Source organism: Microchirus variegatus, assembly GCF_963457635.1.
Source record: "Microchirus variegatus genome assembly, chromosome: 12".
NCBI lineage: Eukaryota > Metazoa > Chordata > Actinopteri > Pleuronectiformes > Soleidae > Microchirus > Microchirus variegatus.
The window spans coordinates 15,353,095-15,368,729 of record NC_139813.1 but is presented as its reverse complement, the minus strand read 5'-3'; the positions used below and the strand labels follow the sequence as shown (position 1 = coordinate 15,368,729).

Genomic DNA, 15,635 nt, shown 5'->3' with positions numbered 1-15,635 from the left:
TACACCACCGAGTAGACAGAGCGCTCTTGGCTGGATGCTAGCTGGCTAGCTAACGGTCTGTCAAGTCGCACACATTGGGTTAGGAGGGGACGCGCAGTGGTGGAGAAGAAGGGAGACCCAAGCGCCGCTACGAAATGGCCGGGCAACAGTTCCAGTACGACGACAGCGGCAACACCTTTTTCTATTTTCTAACGTCCTTCGTCGGACTTATTGTGATCCCAGCCACATATTACATCTGGCCCCGGGATCAGAATGCTGGTAAGGCCCAATGTCTGGCTCTGTGCTAACTTAGCTAAACTAACTGACTAACTAACCCTAGCCAGTGGAACGTGAAGTGTTCACACAACACAATGGCTCATTCAAGGTAGCCGCAGCGCAGTTTGTTACTCTGGTTAGCTTCACGCGGAGGTTACACAGCTAAACTAGATGTACTAACTTGATGCTAGCCAGTCCACGACTCATTTACTGATGTTCATAGAACAGGTCAATCAATGTTGACACTCTGCTTTACCCACTATCAGCTAACAACCTATCTGCACTTACACGTTCCCTTCATATAATTTTGTTTAAATAATAAGTATAGCACAGGCTAGTACAGGTAAAGCTTCAGCATATGTCTTTACCTTTATGTGTGGCCATCTGTTTGTCAACAACTGAGCTTATCAATATGGGTTATGTAACAGAATGGCTTTAGGAAGGCTAAGCAAAATGAGACCTGTGTTTTAAAGTTACATACACATTAATTTGAGTATTGGCTACTTACAAATGCACCAAAATACCTTGTGAGGCCTTGTGTTTCATTAATGGTGACATTTCAGTCAAATTCAGTAGGAAAGGCACAAACAGGTTTTTGCAACTCCCATTTATCCAATGTCATCTGCTGTGTCTTTGCATAAGAGTGTTCAGTCTGAACAATTGTTTTTCAGATTGCTTTTCGAAGGCTGCAGTTTAATTATCTGTCATCTGCTGTTATTGTTCTTTGTTCTATACCAGTTTAATGTAATCATTTGATATTATTAGCAGTTCCACAGTTATAACACTACATCATGTTTTTATTTTGGGTCAACCCATGTTTTGGATCAACACAGCAATATTGAATTGGAGCTTGACTTAAGCTTGTCTGTCAACTCTTAAACAGTACAGTCCTGTAGACACATCATGCATTGAAAATACAACTGTTTAACTACACAACTGTGTAGTTGTTTCTTCCCTTTGCCTTAACCTATATCCCCAGATAACTTTATTTAAAGCCATCCTTTTCTTTTTGAGTTATGCTACTCATTTAGGCAAACCAAAACATTACAACACTTAATCCAAGGAAATTTCCAGGGTATTGACTGTGACTGGTTTGACTGTGTGTGAGTAATCTTTTTACATCCACCTCCCTTTCCAGAACAACTCCGCCTAAAGAGCTTGAGGAGGGTACATGGCAGATGTCTGTGGTACCGTCTCAGGTTTATGAAGTCACAACAGAGTATAGTCCCAACACTAAAGTAAGTCCAATCAATGTATGGTTTGTTGTGGAAATAAACGTAATGCATGCTCATTTTGGGAGAGAGAATGATTGTCAACATCGCCATTTTCCTTTTCTCAAAAATTCTTCCATAGCACCCTCGGCTCTCTACTTTTAGTTCAATCAGGAGCCAGAACTCCAAAAAGATGTGGTCTTCTTGACACCTGAAGTTGGACTGTTTGACACTAAATAAATAACTAAATTCACTAAACACATTAATGGTCTGACATAAGAATAAAGGAGGAGAGTGCTAGCCGCAGCAATGGACAGGAAGTTAGCATAAAGTTAGCCAAAATACAGCTTTGCTGACAGCAGCTTTAATTTGGCTTAACCCAATTGAGTTGATATGGTCCCTGCATTATTTATAGTCATTTGTCGAACATTGTGCACACGATACATCTAATTAAAATTTGCCTCTGCTCACTTTTCAGTATAATAACAGGTTTGGTTCCCTCTCATTTTGTTGCCAAACACCACGTCACCTCTGTTGATTGAGACCTGCCTTGTTTTGTCTGTTCGCACTGTTGAAATCTCAGTGATCCTCTCATCACTGGAGCTGTCCCTGGTTGTGCAACACATAACTCAGGCCCAGATCAGATCTGGTATTAATGTGTGTCGTCCGATCGTGGTCATGTCACACCGAGTATGACTGTTCACACCTGTCATTAAAATGGTTTCTGGATGCGTCTCCTGTTAACGCTTCCCCCGCCCTTACTTCGAATACACACTGATGCTATGACTGCAAAATTTTAACATATGATTTAACAAGTCCGATTATACAAGATGTCGGCAGATTTTGGTGTGTGCAAGTAGGAGAGCTACAGTTAATCAAACTCACCTCACGCTGAAAAAAGGTTTAACCATAATTGTATGGCAATCGGTGCTAATGTTGAGGCTGTATAGAGTAAGAACACAGTGAAATTATCAGCTGAGGAGGTGGTCTCTAATCCATCCCGAGGACCGATTTTGCATGCCCAGGAATTTGGACACAAGCATCCTCAAACCACTTCCAACCACGGACATTAGGAATGTGGTTTCTGTGATCAGATCTGAGGATGCCCTCAGGACACATTAGGACCGTTCAGACCTGTACATTGTGATTTGGCTGTGATGGCATCGCTGAGGACGGATGTTAAGCTCAGTTATGTACGTGGTCCCAGTGTGTGTCTTCAGGCGATGAAGATTTAGACATAGACCATGCTGTGTGTAGCACTCTTGACTTGGAGTTACTCTCTTGTGTAAACCTCTACATTGACGCGTGGTGCTGGCGTAAACCAGTGCTGGTGTAAACTCTGTTACACTTAACATGACTCTGTTTCCTTACAGAATGTAAGTGTGGGTATTTGTGTGTCTGTGCTTGTTTTATGTCACTCATTCGCCTCCTTTTACAGTGCGTCTGTCTGAGTATCCTTTGTTCTGTGTCTGTCTTTGTCGCTTGTGTAGTAACTTCATGCATCCACTTTCTACTATGGTTCTGTCATTAGTTTATTTTATAAAATGTTTCTTTACATTGTTACATGATTTCTGACTGAACCTTGTGAGTCATGTTTATTCAGTGGTATGAATCAACATGATTTTCTTTAGCATAATATCTTAAAACATATCAGTATGTGTGTCCTCTTCACAGCTGTATCATTATTATGGTGATAATCTATCATGCGTTTTCTGGTTAAGATACTCTTGACAACTCGAGAGTGTCGTTGTTATGGCAACAGATGCTGCAGAGCAGGCCATCAGGTTTTTCCATTGTCATGGAAACAAGATCAACTTGGATGCATTTCCTAAACAACAGTATGCTACTATCCTGCCTCTTCTCCTTGTATGAATTATCTTTATGATGAGCTTTTTTAATCTGAGATAAAATTACAGCATCGTGCTAAAAGATGGTTTACATTGCAGGATGGATTCTGCTGAATAATTGTGTTATCTTTGAACCGCAGCAAGAAAATGTCTCACAAAAATTAGTCATGTCTGATGTTTCCAAAGAAAGCAGATGTCTGTGTGTGACATTTTCTTTCCTGTTTGTGTGCTGCTGTTCTCAGGAAAGCAGCCTTGCTATTTGGGTGGGCTGTGTTCCTGCTGCTCGCGTACAAGGTGTCCAAGCTGGACAGAGAGTACCAGGAGTACAATCCTTATGAAGTCCTCAACTTGGACCCGGTAAAGACCAAAAAACAAGCAAACTTGGATTTGAATGTCTGCACCTGTCAGCAGTTTTTGAGTTGCTGTAATTTTTTTTGTTCATCTCCAGGGTGCGTCTCTGTCAGAAATCAGGAAGCAGTACCATGCGCTCTCTCTCAAGTACCACCCCGACAAACGTGGCGATGAGGCCACATTCATGAGAATTAGCAAAGCCTATGCTGCGTAAGTGTCATTCGTGTCATGACTTCGTAATCCGGACAGCCAAACTGCTTCTGTTTTCAGTAATTACAATAATCACCAAAAACATACTTTTACTTGTTTCCCCTCCCCACAGTCTGACCAATGAACAGTCGCGTCAGAACTGGGAAATGTACGGCAACCCTGATGGTCCAGGAGGTAAGGAGTGGGATTTTTGACATTTTATTTGGGCTGATGTTTGCGTCTTTATCATCTGATGCCATTTTAATTTACATTTTTACAATCTGCCGTTAGTGGAGTGTGTATGTGATATTTATGGTTTTTGGACTGTATCAGAAATTATGGTTAACCTCTTCTAGTATCTGCCCAGTGATTTTGACAAAGGCCAGACCAATACAGATATTGAGTATTGTTTGATTACAAAATTTAACGTACAGATAGAAGTATCTCGCAGATGAACGGACTTGCAGCTTATTTATTGCTCCTATTTTTTAAGGTGAACCAAAAGTATTATTTTTATACAATTTGTGCTACTGAGAAATGATTGATTGTTTTAAATTATATGCATCCCAGTGCTGTTGCAAAATGACACAGCAAATTTAGTTGGTTAATTGTCTCTTATGTCTTCTTTTCTAGCTACCAGCTTTGGTATTGCCCTGCCTGCCTGGATTGTTGACCAGAAGAACTCGATGCTGGTATGTATTCACTGATTCTTGAACATTTCCTTCATTCCTTAAATTTTGTATTTGAGTAGTAGACGCTAATTTTTCCTTGATCACTTGATTTAATTCTGGATTTGGTCTGATGGTTCTTGTTTTCTTTCCAGGTTCTGTTGGTATATGGGTTAGCATTTATGGTCATCCTTCCTGTTGTTGTGGTAAGTCTTTATTTAAAGTTAGTCTCCATACAACAGAAGGTTTTCGATAGCTGCCTGTTTTTCTTCTTATACCTCATATCTTATGTCGTCTTTCCTGTGTGTTTTTCCATCTTAGGGCACATGGTGGTACCGCTCCATCCGTTACAGTGGAGACCAGATCCTCATCAATACCACCCAGCTCTTCATGCACTTTATGTACAAGACACCGAACATGAACATGAAGAGTGAGTTTAATCTCCAGATCCACTTTACATGTGCCATTTTTCTCTTTTTTCGTCAACTTCTAATTTCTGACTTTATATAAACCACAGGGTTGGGTATGGTGTTGACCGCAGCGTTTGAGTTTGACCCCCGCAGCAATAAAGAAGCCACCATACGACCAACGGACAACATTGAAGTGCCACAGGTATTTTACAACATCACCACTGTGTGCTTCAACACCAATCAAAAGTAAATCATTTGAGAGGGCATGTAATCCAAACCCGTGCTGTCTTTTTTTTTTTTTGCAGTTGATCCGAGAATTAGGAAATATCAACGTCAAGAAGAAGGAGCCTCCATTCTGTTATCCTTACAGTTTAAAGGCCAGGGTTTTAGTGCTTGCTCACCTGGCTCGTATGGATATATCAGAGGAGTTGGAGGAAGGTAGGAGTCTAAAAAATATGAGATGTTTGCCATTCTACCTCAGAATTTAAATGCTGTGTGTTAATGTGTTCACTGTAAATTTGCATGTGTAGCTCCATGTGATGCTGTACTTCTCCAAAGCTGCAGACGAACTACTCATTTACTTTTCCAGAATTGGGAAATAGGTTGCTGCTTGGGCATTTTTGAGAAACGTACACAATCACTTTTGTTTACTTTTGTTAGTCGTACTGCTATACAGAGGCAAAGTCCCCGCAGCTCAAGTTGTCTAAACAAGTTGTTTTTTGTACACTTATAAAAGTTAAGTATCCCACTTTTTTAGGATGTAAACACATGACCTACTATATGCCAGTGTTGTGATTTTCAGATGAGAGTATGAAAAAGAGTCATCCTGTGATTCAATTTGCACCATCTCAGAGCTATATTTACAAAGTGGTTTCAAATACATGTCATGGTTTCACGGACCCCTAATTAATGTTGAGATGGTAACCCTAACATTTTTTTCATAACAATAATCTTTCTAAATATTTATTCTTTCTTTAAAAGTTGCTGGTCAGTCAACATGTTTCTTAGAACATGGTATGCATGTGTGTTTCTGCTCCCAGATCAGAGGTTTGTGGTGAGGAAGAGTCCGGCTCTCCTGCAGGAGATGATCAACGTTGGCTGTCAGCTCACAATGATGGCCAACAGTCGAGGAGGTAAACGGACTATTATGAATATGTCAAATAAATCCTGTCAACAGGATTGTCACAGGTTTGAATCGTTTAAATATTTGGTGGTGGCAAATAAACACACAACTTCCTGTGTATCAACAATACTTTGTTGTTTCAGGGTTCCATGCTCCTCGACTTGTCACCATAGAGAATTGTATGAAACTAACCCAGATGATAGTGCAGGGTCTGCAGGAGGCAAAATCGCCACTGCTGCAGCTGCCCCACTTTGAGGAGGAGCACCTTCGCTACTGCATCTCCAAGAAGGTACCTGCCCAGTACCTGCCCAGTACCTGCACATGCTCACATACTGTTTGACTTTGTTGTCAAAGTCATTATATCATAAATGTTTGTTATTCCCCGCTCCTCAGTATAAAGTTCGAAGCCTTCAGGATCTGGTGAGTCTAAAGGACTCTGACAGACGCAGCATGTTGCGTTTCTTGGGGGAGGAAAAGTACGACGAGGTCATAGCTGTACTGAGCAGCTTCCCTCACATCAACATGGACACAAAACTGCAAGGTTAGACCCCGGAATCCACACATAGCGCTACATATACAGCATCAAAAAATATATATCCTGAAATACTCTTTCAGCTTCATCAGCACTTGCACAGATCGTCTGCTGCGACTGGTTAATTATGAAGTATAGTGAAGATGAGATGAGTGTGAGATTAATAATTTAGGTCATGAAGACAAGTTTGAAAACTTCAGATATTTAGTCGTGGTCTTTCATTGTGTGCAAATGTAATATATTTTGTTTAGTCAGATTTTCAGGCTGATTTTATTCTCTCTCTCTGCAGTCCTTGATGATGAAGACAGCAATAACATCACAGCAGGCTCTATCGTCACAGTAACCGTCACCTTGACCAGAAAACGGATGGCGGTAAGGAATGTTTGGATTTAGTCAACACCGACATTTGTCTTTATATGAAACAAACATACTGTTGGTTTGTGCATACATTTCCATGGTTGACCACTAGAGTGCACTGTTGACAGTTGGATGGAATTTTTTTTTTGCTTCAATGTGTGTAGGACATGTTTGAAAAAGAGCAGGATTCAACACCATGTACAGGAGAGGAGGCTGCCACTACAGAGGAAGCAGTAAGGATTACACACACACGCACTCAAACATATTACAGCTCAGTCATATAGTGTTCCTGACCCCCTTTTTTTGTGTGTTCAGCAAGCAGATGCTAATAAAGCCAAAACCAAAGTGTGGCAGAACAAGGGTAAAGGGGCAAAGAAAACCGCCAAGTCAAAGAAGAAAAAGTTAACCAAGAAAAAGGCAGCTCCTGTGCCTGCCAAAGCCAAACAGGCCAACGGCAACGTGGCAGGAAATGTACGTGTCCAGCGACAACTCGCTTGGATTCTCATATAATGGGAAAACACTCACTTGCCTGTTTGCTAAATTCCTACTGTCCACGTTAATGTTGCAGGACAGCGTAGCAGCAACGCCGGTAGCGGCAAAGGAGGAAGAGGACGATGCCTCAGACAAAGGCAGCGAGTCAGACGAGGGCGAAGCTAACAAGGACTCTCCCAGTGAAAAAGACGATGACAGTGACAAGCAGAGCGACACTGAGGTGGATGAGATGGCTGGTGACGACGAGGAGGTCGGACAACTTTTTATACATAAGAGTGCAGTTTGTATTGTAATGCATTGTACATAAAATGAGATGTTGAGAGGTTGAAGGGCAGAATGAGCCTCCTGATTCTGCTGTTTGCAAAAGAAAAAGAAAAACGGTTTGAAATCAATCTGTCTTCTTCAATAGAATATATAGATGTCAATTTTCTAAATTATGTTCCCATTTAGAGGAAAACGGAGTGGACATAAGTGTAATTGACAGCTAGTATCATCTGGCCATTGTGTGCAGGTGAATTTCTTGTTTTAAAAAGTGTCATGGCACCAGTGGAATCACAGCTCGTTTTGCTATGTGCAAGCTAAGAATGCAATGTAGTATTACTGTATGTAAGGCCATGATGTCCCCCTTTATGTCATCATAATGAGAATCTTCGTCATTGTTGAATGCATCATCGCTCGCGATTGTCATTCACGTATAAGCCGGAGAGTGGAAAGCAACAGCCTTCACTTTTCACATCTCTTGTCAGGAGTGGGAGGCACTGCAGCAAAGCATTCAGCGGCGAGAAAGGGCCCTGCTCGAGACCAAATCAAAGGTGACGCACCCCGTCTACAGCCTTTACTTCCCCGAGGAGAAGCAGGAGTGGTGGTGGCTCTACATCGCCGACCGCCGGGATCAGACCCTCGTTTCTGTTCCCTACCATGTCTGCACACTAAAAGACTCAGAGGAGGTGAGTGTGTGTTGTACTTTTTAGATGCCCAAAGTATTGGGACAGGTTGATACTTGGTGGTACACATACTTGACTGATGATTGGTACTCTATTGGTACAGATTTGTGTTATAATTTGTGATTAAATCAGCTCTTTTTTAATGTTGCATTAACATTAGGGCTGTGTACATATCATTATGTTCAGGTGACATTACAATATATTTGAATATTATAAGAATGGCTTCATATTGCAATTTTTTTTTCTGTTTAAAGAAAAACTCTTACAGAAACAGTAAAAATTACAATATAGTGGGCATAATGCTTTCTTTATCTTGTGTGAGGAGTGGAACGAGGGGTAGAGAGTCAAGTGGTTGGAGGCTTTAATACAACACATAACCACTGTTGAGAATATTTCCATATCAATTCTGCACTTCATAGAATCAATATAGTATTACTCCATGATTTCTTCCTCTTAATTCATAGCCTCTCACACAGTGTTGATAGGCAACCTTATGCACTGATATGTAAAATGTAAGTGTGTGTTTGATTTGCACCTCTGATCCCGAGCAACACTAAGGATTGACTGTGAGGTAACGGCTTAATGAGGCCTGCTCTGATTGACAAGCTCTGCTCTGAAGGAGTGTAATAGCGAGAGGCGACCCGCACGTATGTTACGTATTCACAGTCGGTTACTGTCACTTCAGCAATTCCTTCTGTTTGTGTGTTCGCGCGGCTGCTCGTGTGCTGTGTCTGACTGATGTGTTTTTTGGGGAGGGCAGACAGACGGTTCTGCTTTCATAAATAAATCAGAGCAGTAAATTGCAGCTGTGCTCATTCCCCTCACTCGCACACGCTGCATAATAATTAGCACCATTGTGCTAATAATTGGATGTTAGCGATATGTAATTGTACGACACGGTAATCACAGCTTGGGGTTATGTTGGTCTAATATTTACAGTTGGGATGATTGTACGATGGCTAATTTGTTAAAACCTACCTCACTACATCCAGGTGCAGCTAGATTATGTGTCATCATTGAGCTGTTTTTTAAATCATAATACTCAGCAGCATTGGACTGTGTACTCTTTACATGTATGTGGTGATGCAGTGACTAATAACAGTGATTAATTAAGTAGATTTAAGGCCCTGCGATGGACTGGCAACCTGTCCAGGGTGTACTTCACCTATGTCAGCTGGGATTAACACCAGCAACCCTCATGTAGAGGATGAATACATTGATTTTAAATGTATTTGGCAACAAATGTCATCATTGATCACTTGGGTCTATGTAATGATTCATTAGTTTGCTTTTTGACAGAGCTCCTTGGAGTAGTGGCAGTAAGCCAGCCATTGCTGTCTCTTCATTCTGTTAACCACGCGACTGCACCCTGTAGCTCTGTGATTAGATCTAATGTGTGTGTGTGTGGTTGTGTGTGTTTCCAGGTAGAGCTGAAGTTTCCAGCTCCTTCCAAAACGGGGAACTACCAGTATTCTGTCATCCTTCGCTCTGATTCCTTCTTGGGACTGGACCAGATTAAACCACTGAAGGTGCGTGTTTCTGTGTGACCCAGTGTCATATTTACCTTTGTGATGTTATTTATATATTTATGTGTATATTATATATATGTGTGTGTGTGTGTGTGTATATATGTGTATATGTTTATATATATATATATATATATATATGTATAGATGAATTAAAAGGGTGATTTATGAAGTGTTGGAAGATAGAGTTCACATTAAAAGGGCAGCAATGCAACAGAATGGATGTCAAATGCCATAAAACACTGCGACATTGGACATCAATATGTAAGTAAATATGCCAGATATACAGCAATAGGTTGATTAACATGACGAAACACTCAGATACATAAACTAAAAGTATTTAAACATGACAATAGTAATGGCATCAACAAATGAGGAGTAGCAGCATAGGCTGACAGAATACGAACATTAAAAAATATTGATGCAGCAAGGCAAGGACAAAACTCATTCATTAGTGTCCTTTGATCTGTGAAATGCTGCTCTCACATCTCTTCTTCTGTCCACTAAGAGGTGTAAAACTGCCATTCTCAGTTCATTATTGCACATACAAGATAGTTCAAAGACAGATTGAAATACTTTTTGTCTTTGTTCCTTTGAAGTGTGTATATAAAAAAAGGGGCTATATAGAGACCAAGAAGACAAGAACTTCGAACTGTGGAGGACTGCGTTACGCCTCTCAGTGTACAGCCTGGATATTATTATAAGATTTATGAAGTATTGGACAGAAATAAACAGGACACAGGATACAATGGAGAGAAGAGGTCTTTTTCATCGCCAAGTCACCGTTCATGTTGACATGATTCCACCAATTGGATCCGCAGAACCAAAGGATGACCACCCCCCTCAGAGGTGGCAACGGTCCATTTTTAGTGTTTCGGTCAACTTTAATGGGAGCGGTGACGGCATCGACAGTCGTCATTATGAGAGTCCTGTTCCGGTTGCCGTAGTTAAAGAGAGGAACTTCAAGCGCGTTGGACGCTGCAGACATTGCAGTCGCGGATTCAGTTCAGATTACCATGATGCTGATCAAGTGGAGTTGAGTGGGTGGGGTCGACTTCCAGATGACTGGGACAACTCATCTGGCAGTGATGTCAGCAGTGATGTCGGCAGCTATTCACATTCATACGACGTTGATGTACAACAAGTCCACCTGAATGGCGTGCAGGAGGACCTACCGCCTCGCGTTTGCCGAAAGCATTCGAGAGAAGAATATGATGAGGATGAAGAAAATCGCAGCATCGGATTCTCGTGGCAGGATGAATCTACTGTTAGTTACCAGGAAAGCAGCAGTTCTTCATTTGACAGTGATGACGGCAAAGTGCAACGATCCCAGGAGGTTGCAGAGGTTCAAGTGCAAAGTGAGGAGGACGACCGGCTGCCTCGCATGTGCCGAAAGCGTCTCAGAGGAAAATGTGACAAGGATGAGGAAAGTAGTAACATGGGATTCATGTGGCAGGACGAATCTACTGTTAGCGACCAGGAAAGCAGCAGTTCTTCATTTGTCAGCGATGACGGCAAAGTGCGACAATCCCAGGAGGTTGCAGAGGTGGAAGTGCAAAGTGAGGAGGATGACCCACTGCCTCACATGTGGCGAAAGCGTCTCGGAGGAGAATGTGATGAGGAAAAAGGGAACATGGCGTACATGTGGCAGGACGAATCTTCTATTAGTGACCAGGAAAACTCCTGTGACTACGATGACGGCAGGTATTCGCACATCAGCGACGGCAGTAGCGCAGTACAACAATCCCCAGAAGACGCTGAGCTTCATGTCGACGTGAAAGCTGAGCAGGATGACCCACTGCCTCATGGATGCTACAAGTGTTGTAGAGGAGAATATGATGAGGCTGAAGAAAGCAGTAGCTCAGGATTTATGTGGCAGGATGAATCCGTTGTTGACGACCAGGAAAACTCCAGTGACTGCTATATCAGCAGTTTTTCATAGGGAGAAGGGCTTCATTTCTGAGGCAGTGGATAAGACCAAGTCAATATAATGTCTATTGATATGTTTGACAGCCTTTTATCAGCTAATATTTGCAGTCTTCTTTCTGGTACTGTACTAGCCTCACAAAAAACTGATTTCATGCTGCTGTATAATAGCAGTTCTGCGTTTATAAAATGTCTGGTTTGTATAAATATATTGGATAAATAAAATAAAAGTCTATACCTCAAAAGTGTTACTGTGTCAGTATCTTATGATTTATACGAAACATGCCTGGTAATCTGAACGTAGCCTTCACATAGAAAACAAATCTGCATCTTTTTTTTTTTTGAAAACACTGTCCCCCTTGTGTTTTCCCAGTTGGAGGTCCATGAGGCCAAAGCCATGCTGGACAACCACCCGCAGTGGGATATCCCCGACACAGAGGAGGAGGACGAGGAGCAGGAGGACAGCGACGGCATCGAAGAGAGCGAAGACGACGACGAGGACAACGACTGAGACGGGGCGGGCGGAAATCCATAAAGACGTGTGCTTGCACACCATTCACACACACACACACACTCTCACACACACATACACAGAGCCAACCATCCTTGACCCCACAACAGCACTCAACAGTGAGAATGAAGAGCAGCAAAGCCTTTGCCTGCCACACACTCACACTTACACACACTGAATTATCGGGGGGCAGTCTACACACAGCCCTCCTCCCTCTTGTCTGTTTTCCCCCTACAGTGACGCGGACTGATGGACTGTGACCATTTTTGCTCTTTTCTACAGAGACTCGTTCTTTCACTTCCTGTCGCTGGCGGAAGAGATTTCTGTGAATACTTATACCAGGCCCCGTGTGTGCGTGTCGGCGTGCGCACGTGAGGGTGTGTTTGTGTGTGTGTGCGTATGCCCGCGTGTTTGTTACCTTGTATGTGTTTGTACAGGTATGAAAGATTGTCACACTGTGGACTGGAGGACCTATAATCTGGGCTTTTTTTTTTTCTTTCCCTTGAGCGGGAGAGGTGGGACGTGCAACCTGCTAAATAACTCTGTGTGCATAACTAACAAAAACACGCGACCTCTGTAAGCAAGTCCTGACTTCACTCTCGCACAACAGTTTTTTTTTTCCACTTGGCACCAATATTTTCCACATCAGTGATACTTTCTTATTGCACCCTGAAAACTGCAGAAGTGTGAGCTTTAGCCCCACTCATTAGGCTCACTTGTACTTGCTATATGTTGAAGGAGGATGTGTCTACAAATGGAGGAAGTTAGTGCTGTTAATGACGCCTGATATATGCCCACATCAAACTGAAAGAAACGATTTTTATTGTAAAGCAGGCGGCTTTTAATCGTACGACAAATGACTTGTGTAGCCAGGGCCTCAGATACTGATATCCATATGTATACATACATACTTTTTCTTTTTTCCTTTCTCAATTTTTGCACATTCCAGTGTATAATCCTTGTCCAAAAAGGCCTTATGGATACAACTGAAATACCACAACATACATAAGTTTGGGTGCTATGCACCAGTGGTTCTTGGGAGAGCATTAAAAAAAAAATAGTTTTATGTTTGATTTAACAAAAAAAAAGAAAAAAAAAAGTTAAGTGTTTTTTCCTTTGTTTTCATTTCAAAATAATCCTGATTAACCCATGGCTCCACAGACTTGATGCATATCACTGATGCTGCCAGGACAAAGTCTTTAATAAGAACTGCTTTGTCTGGTATAAAGGAGTCAGCTTGTTGGAGTACGAGATTCTTGACACACTGATGAGGATGTGAGGAAGTGTCTTGAACAAAAACCTGTGGGAAAAAGCAACATGTAGTGTTCGACGTGTCACCTTCTGTCCAGCACCTCCTCACTAGAGGATTGTCTTCAGCTCTGGCTTGAAATTCAGTTTTTTTTTTAAAGATGTAATTTTGACAAATCTAACTTTGTCTTCTTCCATTCTAAACTTTAGTGTCGGGGTAGGGGGAAAAAAAGAAAATCAGAGTTTCCTTGTACGGTTCCTTGTTGGCCGCCGCCACTGTATGTCGACATCTTAACAGTTGAGTTTTCAAAAGATATATGAAACACCTTTCACCCGGAATATCCTTACAGCGGTTAATTATTTCACTTTTGACGATTTTCTACGATCATATTGGTGTGGGAGAGATCGGTTTGAATATCTGTGGGCACACTCTCCATACACGACACATACTGTACACACACACACACAGACCGACATGCGTGCACTCTACCCTCCTGTTGTTTGTGCTCAAAGCAGGTGTATGCTAACAGGTTATATTGTACTCTTGAGTATTTATCGCTCTGCAATAGAATGTAGCATCAGTGATTTACGCTGTTTGGAAAACAAACAAACAAACAAACAAACTGCAGTAAGGTTAAATACAACACCATCTCTCCCATGACAGACCTTGTCCAGGCTCCTGGCCCCACAGGCCGTCTAAGTTTGGACAGACAACCCAATGACTGTCGATCTGCCACTTTTGTTTACAAAGGAACTGTCATTGTAAATGGAAAAATATATTATTTGTATTTAAAATCATTTCAAATAAAAACTTTTAAAAGAGATGCTGGATGGAGCAAGTCTTTTTTTTTTGTGTGCATTTACTGCATTTTTGTGCACCTAGATAAATAAACAACATTGCTAGATACCTGGAAAAGTGGTTTAGGGGTTTGGTTACACTTTAAAAACACAACATGGTGTCAGTGTTCACATTGAGGAAGTTGGGATTTGGCTTTAAATATGGATACAATAGTTTAGCTTGGTGTGATTGGAGCTTGATGGTTTGTACAACGTTACTTGCTGCGAGAAGAGAGTTCACACAGGAAAACTGTCGCCCTCTGCAGGCCTAAAGATGACACTGCAGCCCCAGAATCCTGCCCAAATCAATTAAATATCATACAAATGGAAACCCAGACTGTAATCACAGATTTCTTGCTGTTTTTTTTTTTTTGAAAAAACACTTTTTTTTTATCTCTCAGGTGTTAAAGAGGCCTCTGATGCAGAGACATTTTTACGTTTTAGTAAGTTTTTACAGAAATGTAATATTGCAACGTTGGGCCTAGAAAGCGCAGAATATATGTATCTGCACTCATACTTCCAGAACAATTATACAGAATAGAAGGGTCCAATTTGCGTTAAGGACTGCTTTCAAAGCACTATAACAGTAAATATCATGAATAATAATCACGTCACAGTAACATCATTTATTAGACTCATAAAAATCTGAATGAAAACTTTGGGGGCAGACTCAGCATATGCTGAAGGAAGCCAGATAAGAGGGAGACACATTTAGAAATTGTGAATCATACAATACAATGTCCCCATGTGCATGTATTCCATAATAATTTAGTATTCTAGGCATCCTAATAATCAAACAATTCAGGGATTTTACTTCAGTGTTGATTTTTTTCAGTGCTCATTGTATGAGTTCATGGCCTGATGGCTTATTTACACATTTACCATCCAATGGCATTGCATGGCTAAACAAATGTGAATGTGGTTTTTTTTTGTGTTTTTTTTAAACCATGCAATTACATACATAAAAAAACATTAGCAGGTTTGTTTTTGAGACAGCTTAAAGTGATGTTGTGACTTTACAACAGTAGGTATTAATATAATAATTAAAAAAAACCCTTAAGGCTGTTATTAATGATCATGACACCTGTTTTTTTTATTTTGAAATAAATGTTTTCACATTTAACTTAATTTTGTGAGAGCCTAAACGTTCACCAGCCTTCAATAAATGCATGAATATTATAATAAAGGTAACAAATCACATAAAATAA

At 41.1% G+C, this 15,635-nt stretch overlaps 1 protein-coding gene across 1 annotated transcript; it reads left to right on the top strand.

The window, feature by feature from the left end:
• The first annotated feature begins 65 nt into the window (after positions 1 to 65).
• On the top strand, positions 66 to 14,339 carry sec63 (SEC63 homolog, protein translocation regulator). Its single transcript, XM_083898238.1, has 20 exons — positions 66 to 258; positions 1,394 to 1,493; positions 3,556 to 3,670; positions 3,762 to 3,874; positions 3,987 to 4,048; positions 4,487 to 4,545; positions 4,677 to 4,727; positions 4,843 to 4,951; positions 5,039 to 5,133; positions 5,237 to 5,369; positions 5,972 to 6,064; positions 6,198 to 6,343; positions 6,448 to 6,595; positions 6,876 to 6,958; positions 7,108 to 7,176; positions 7,259 to 7,414; positions 7,512 to 7,685; positions 8,182 to 8,382; positions 9,804 to 9,908; positions 12,205 to 14,339. Exons 1-20 carry the CDS (start codon positions 135 to 137, stop codon positions 12,340 to 12,342), a joined length of 2,274 nt encoding a protein of 757 aa, XP_083754364.1. The 5' UTR covers positions 66 to 134; the 3' UTR covers positions 12,343 to 14,339.
• The last annotated feature ends 1,296 nt before the right edge of the window (positions 14,340 to 15,635 follow it).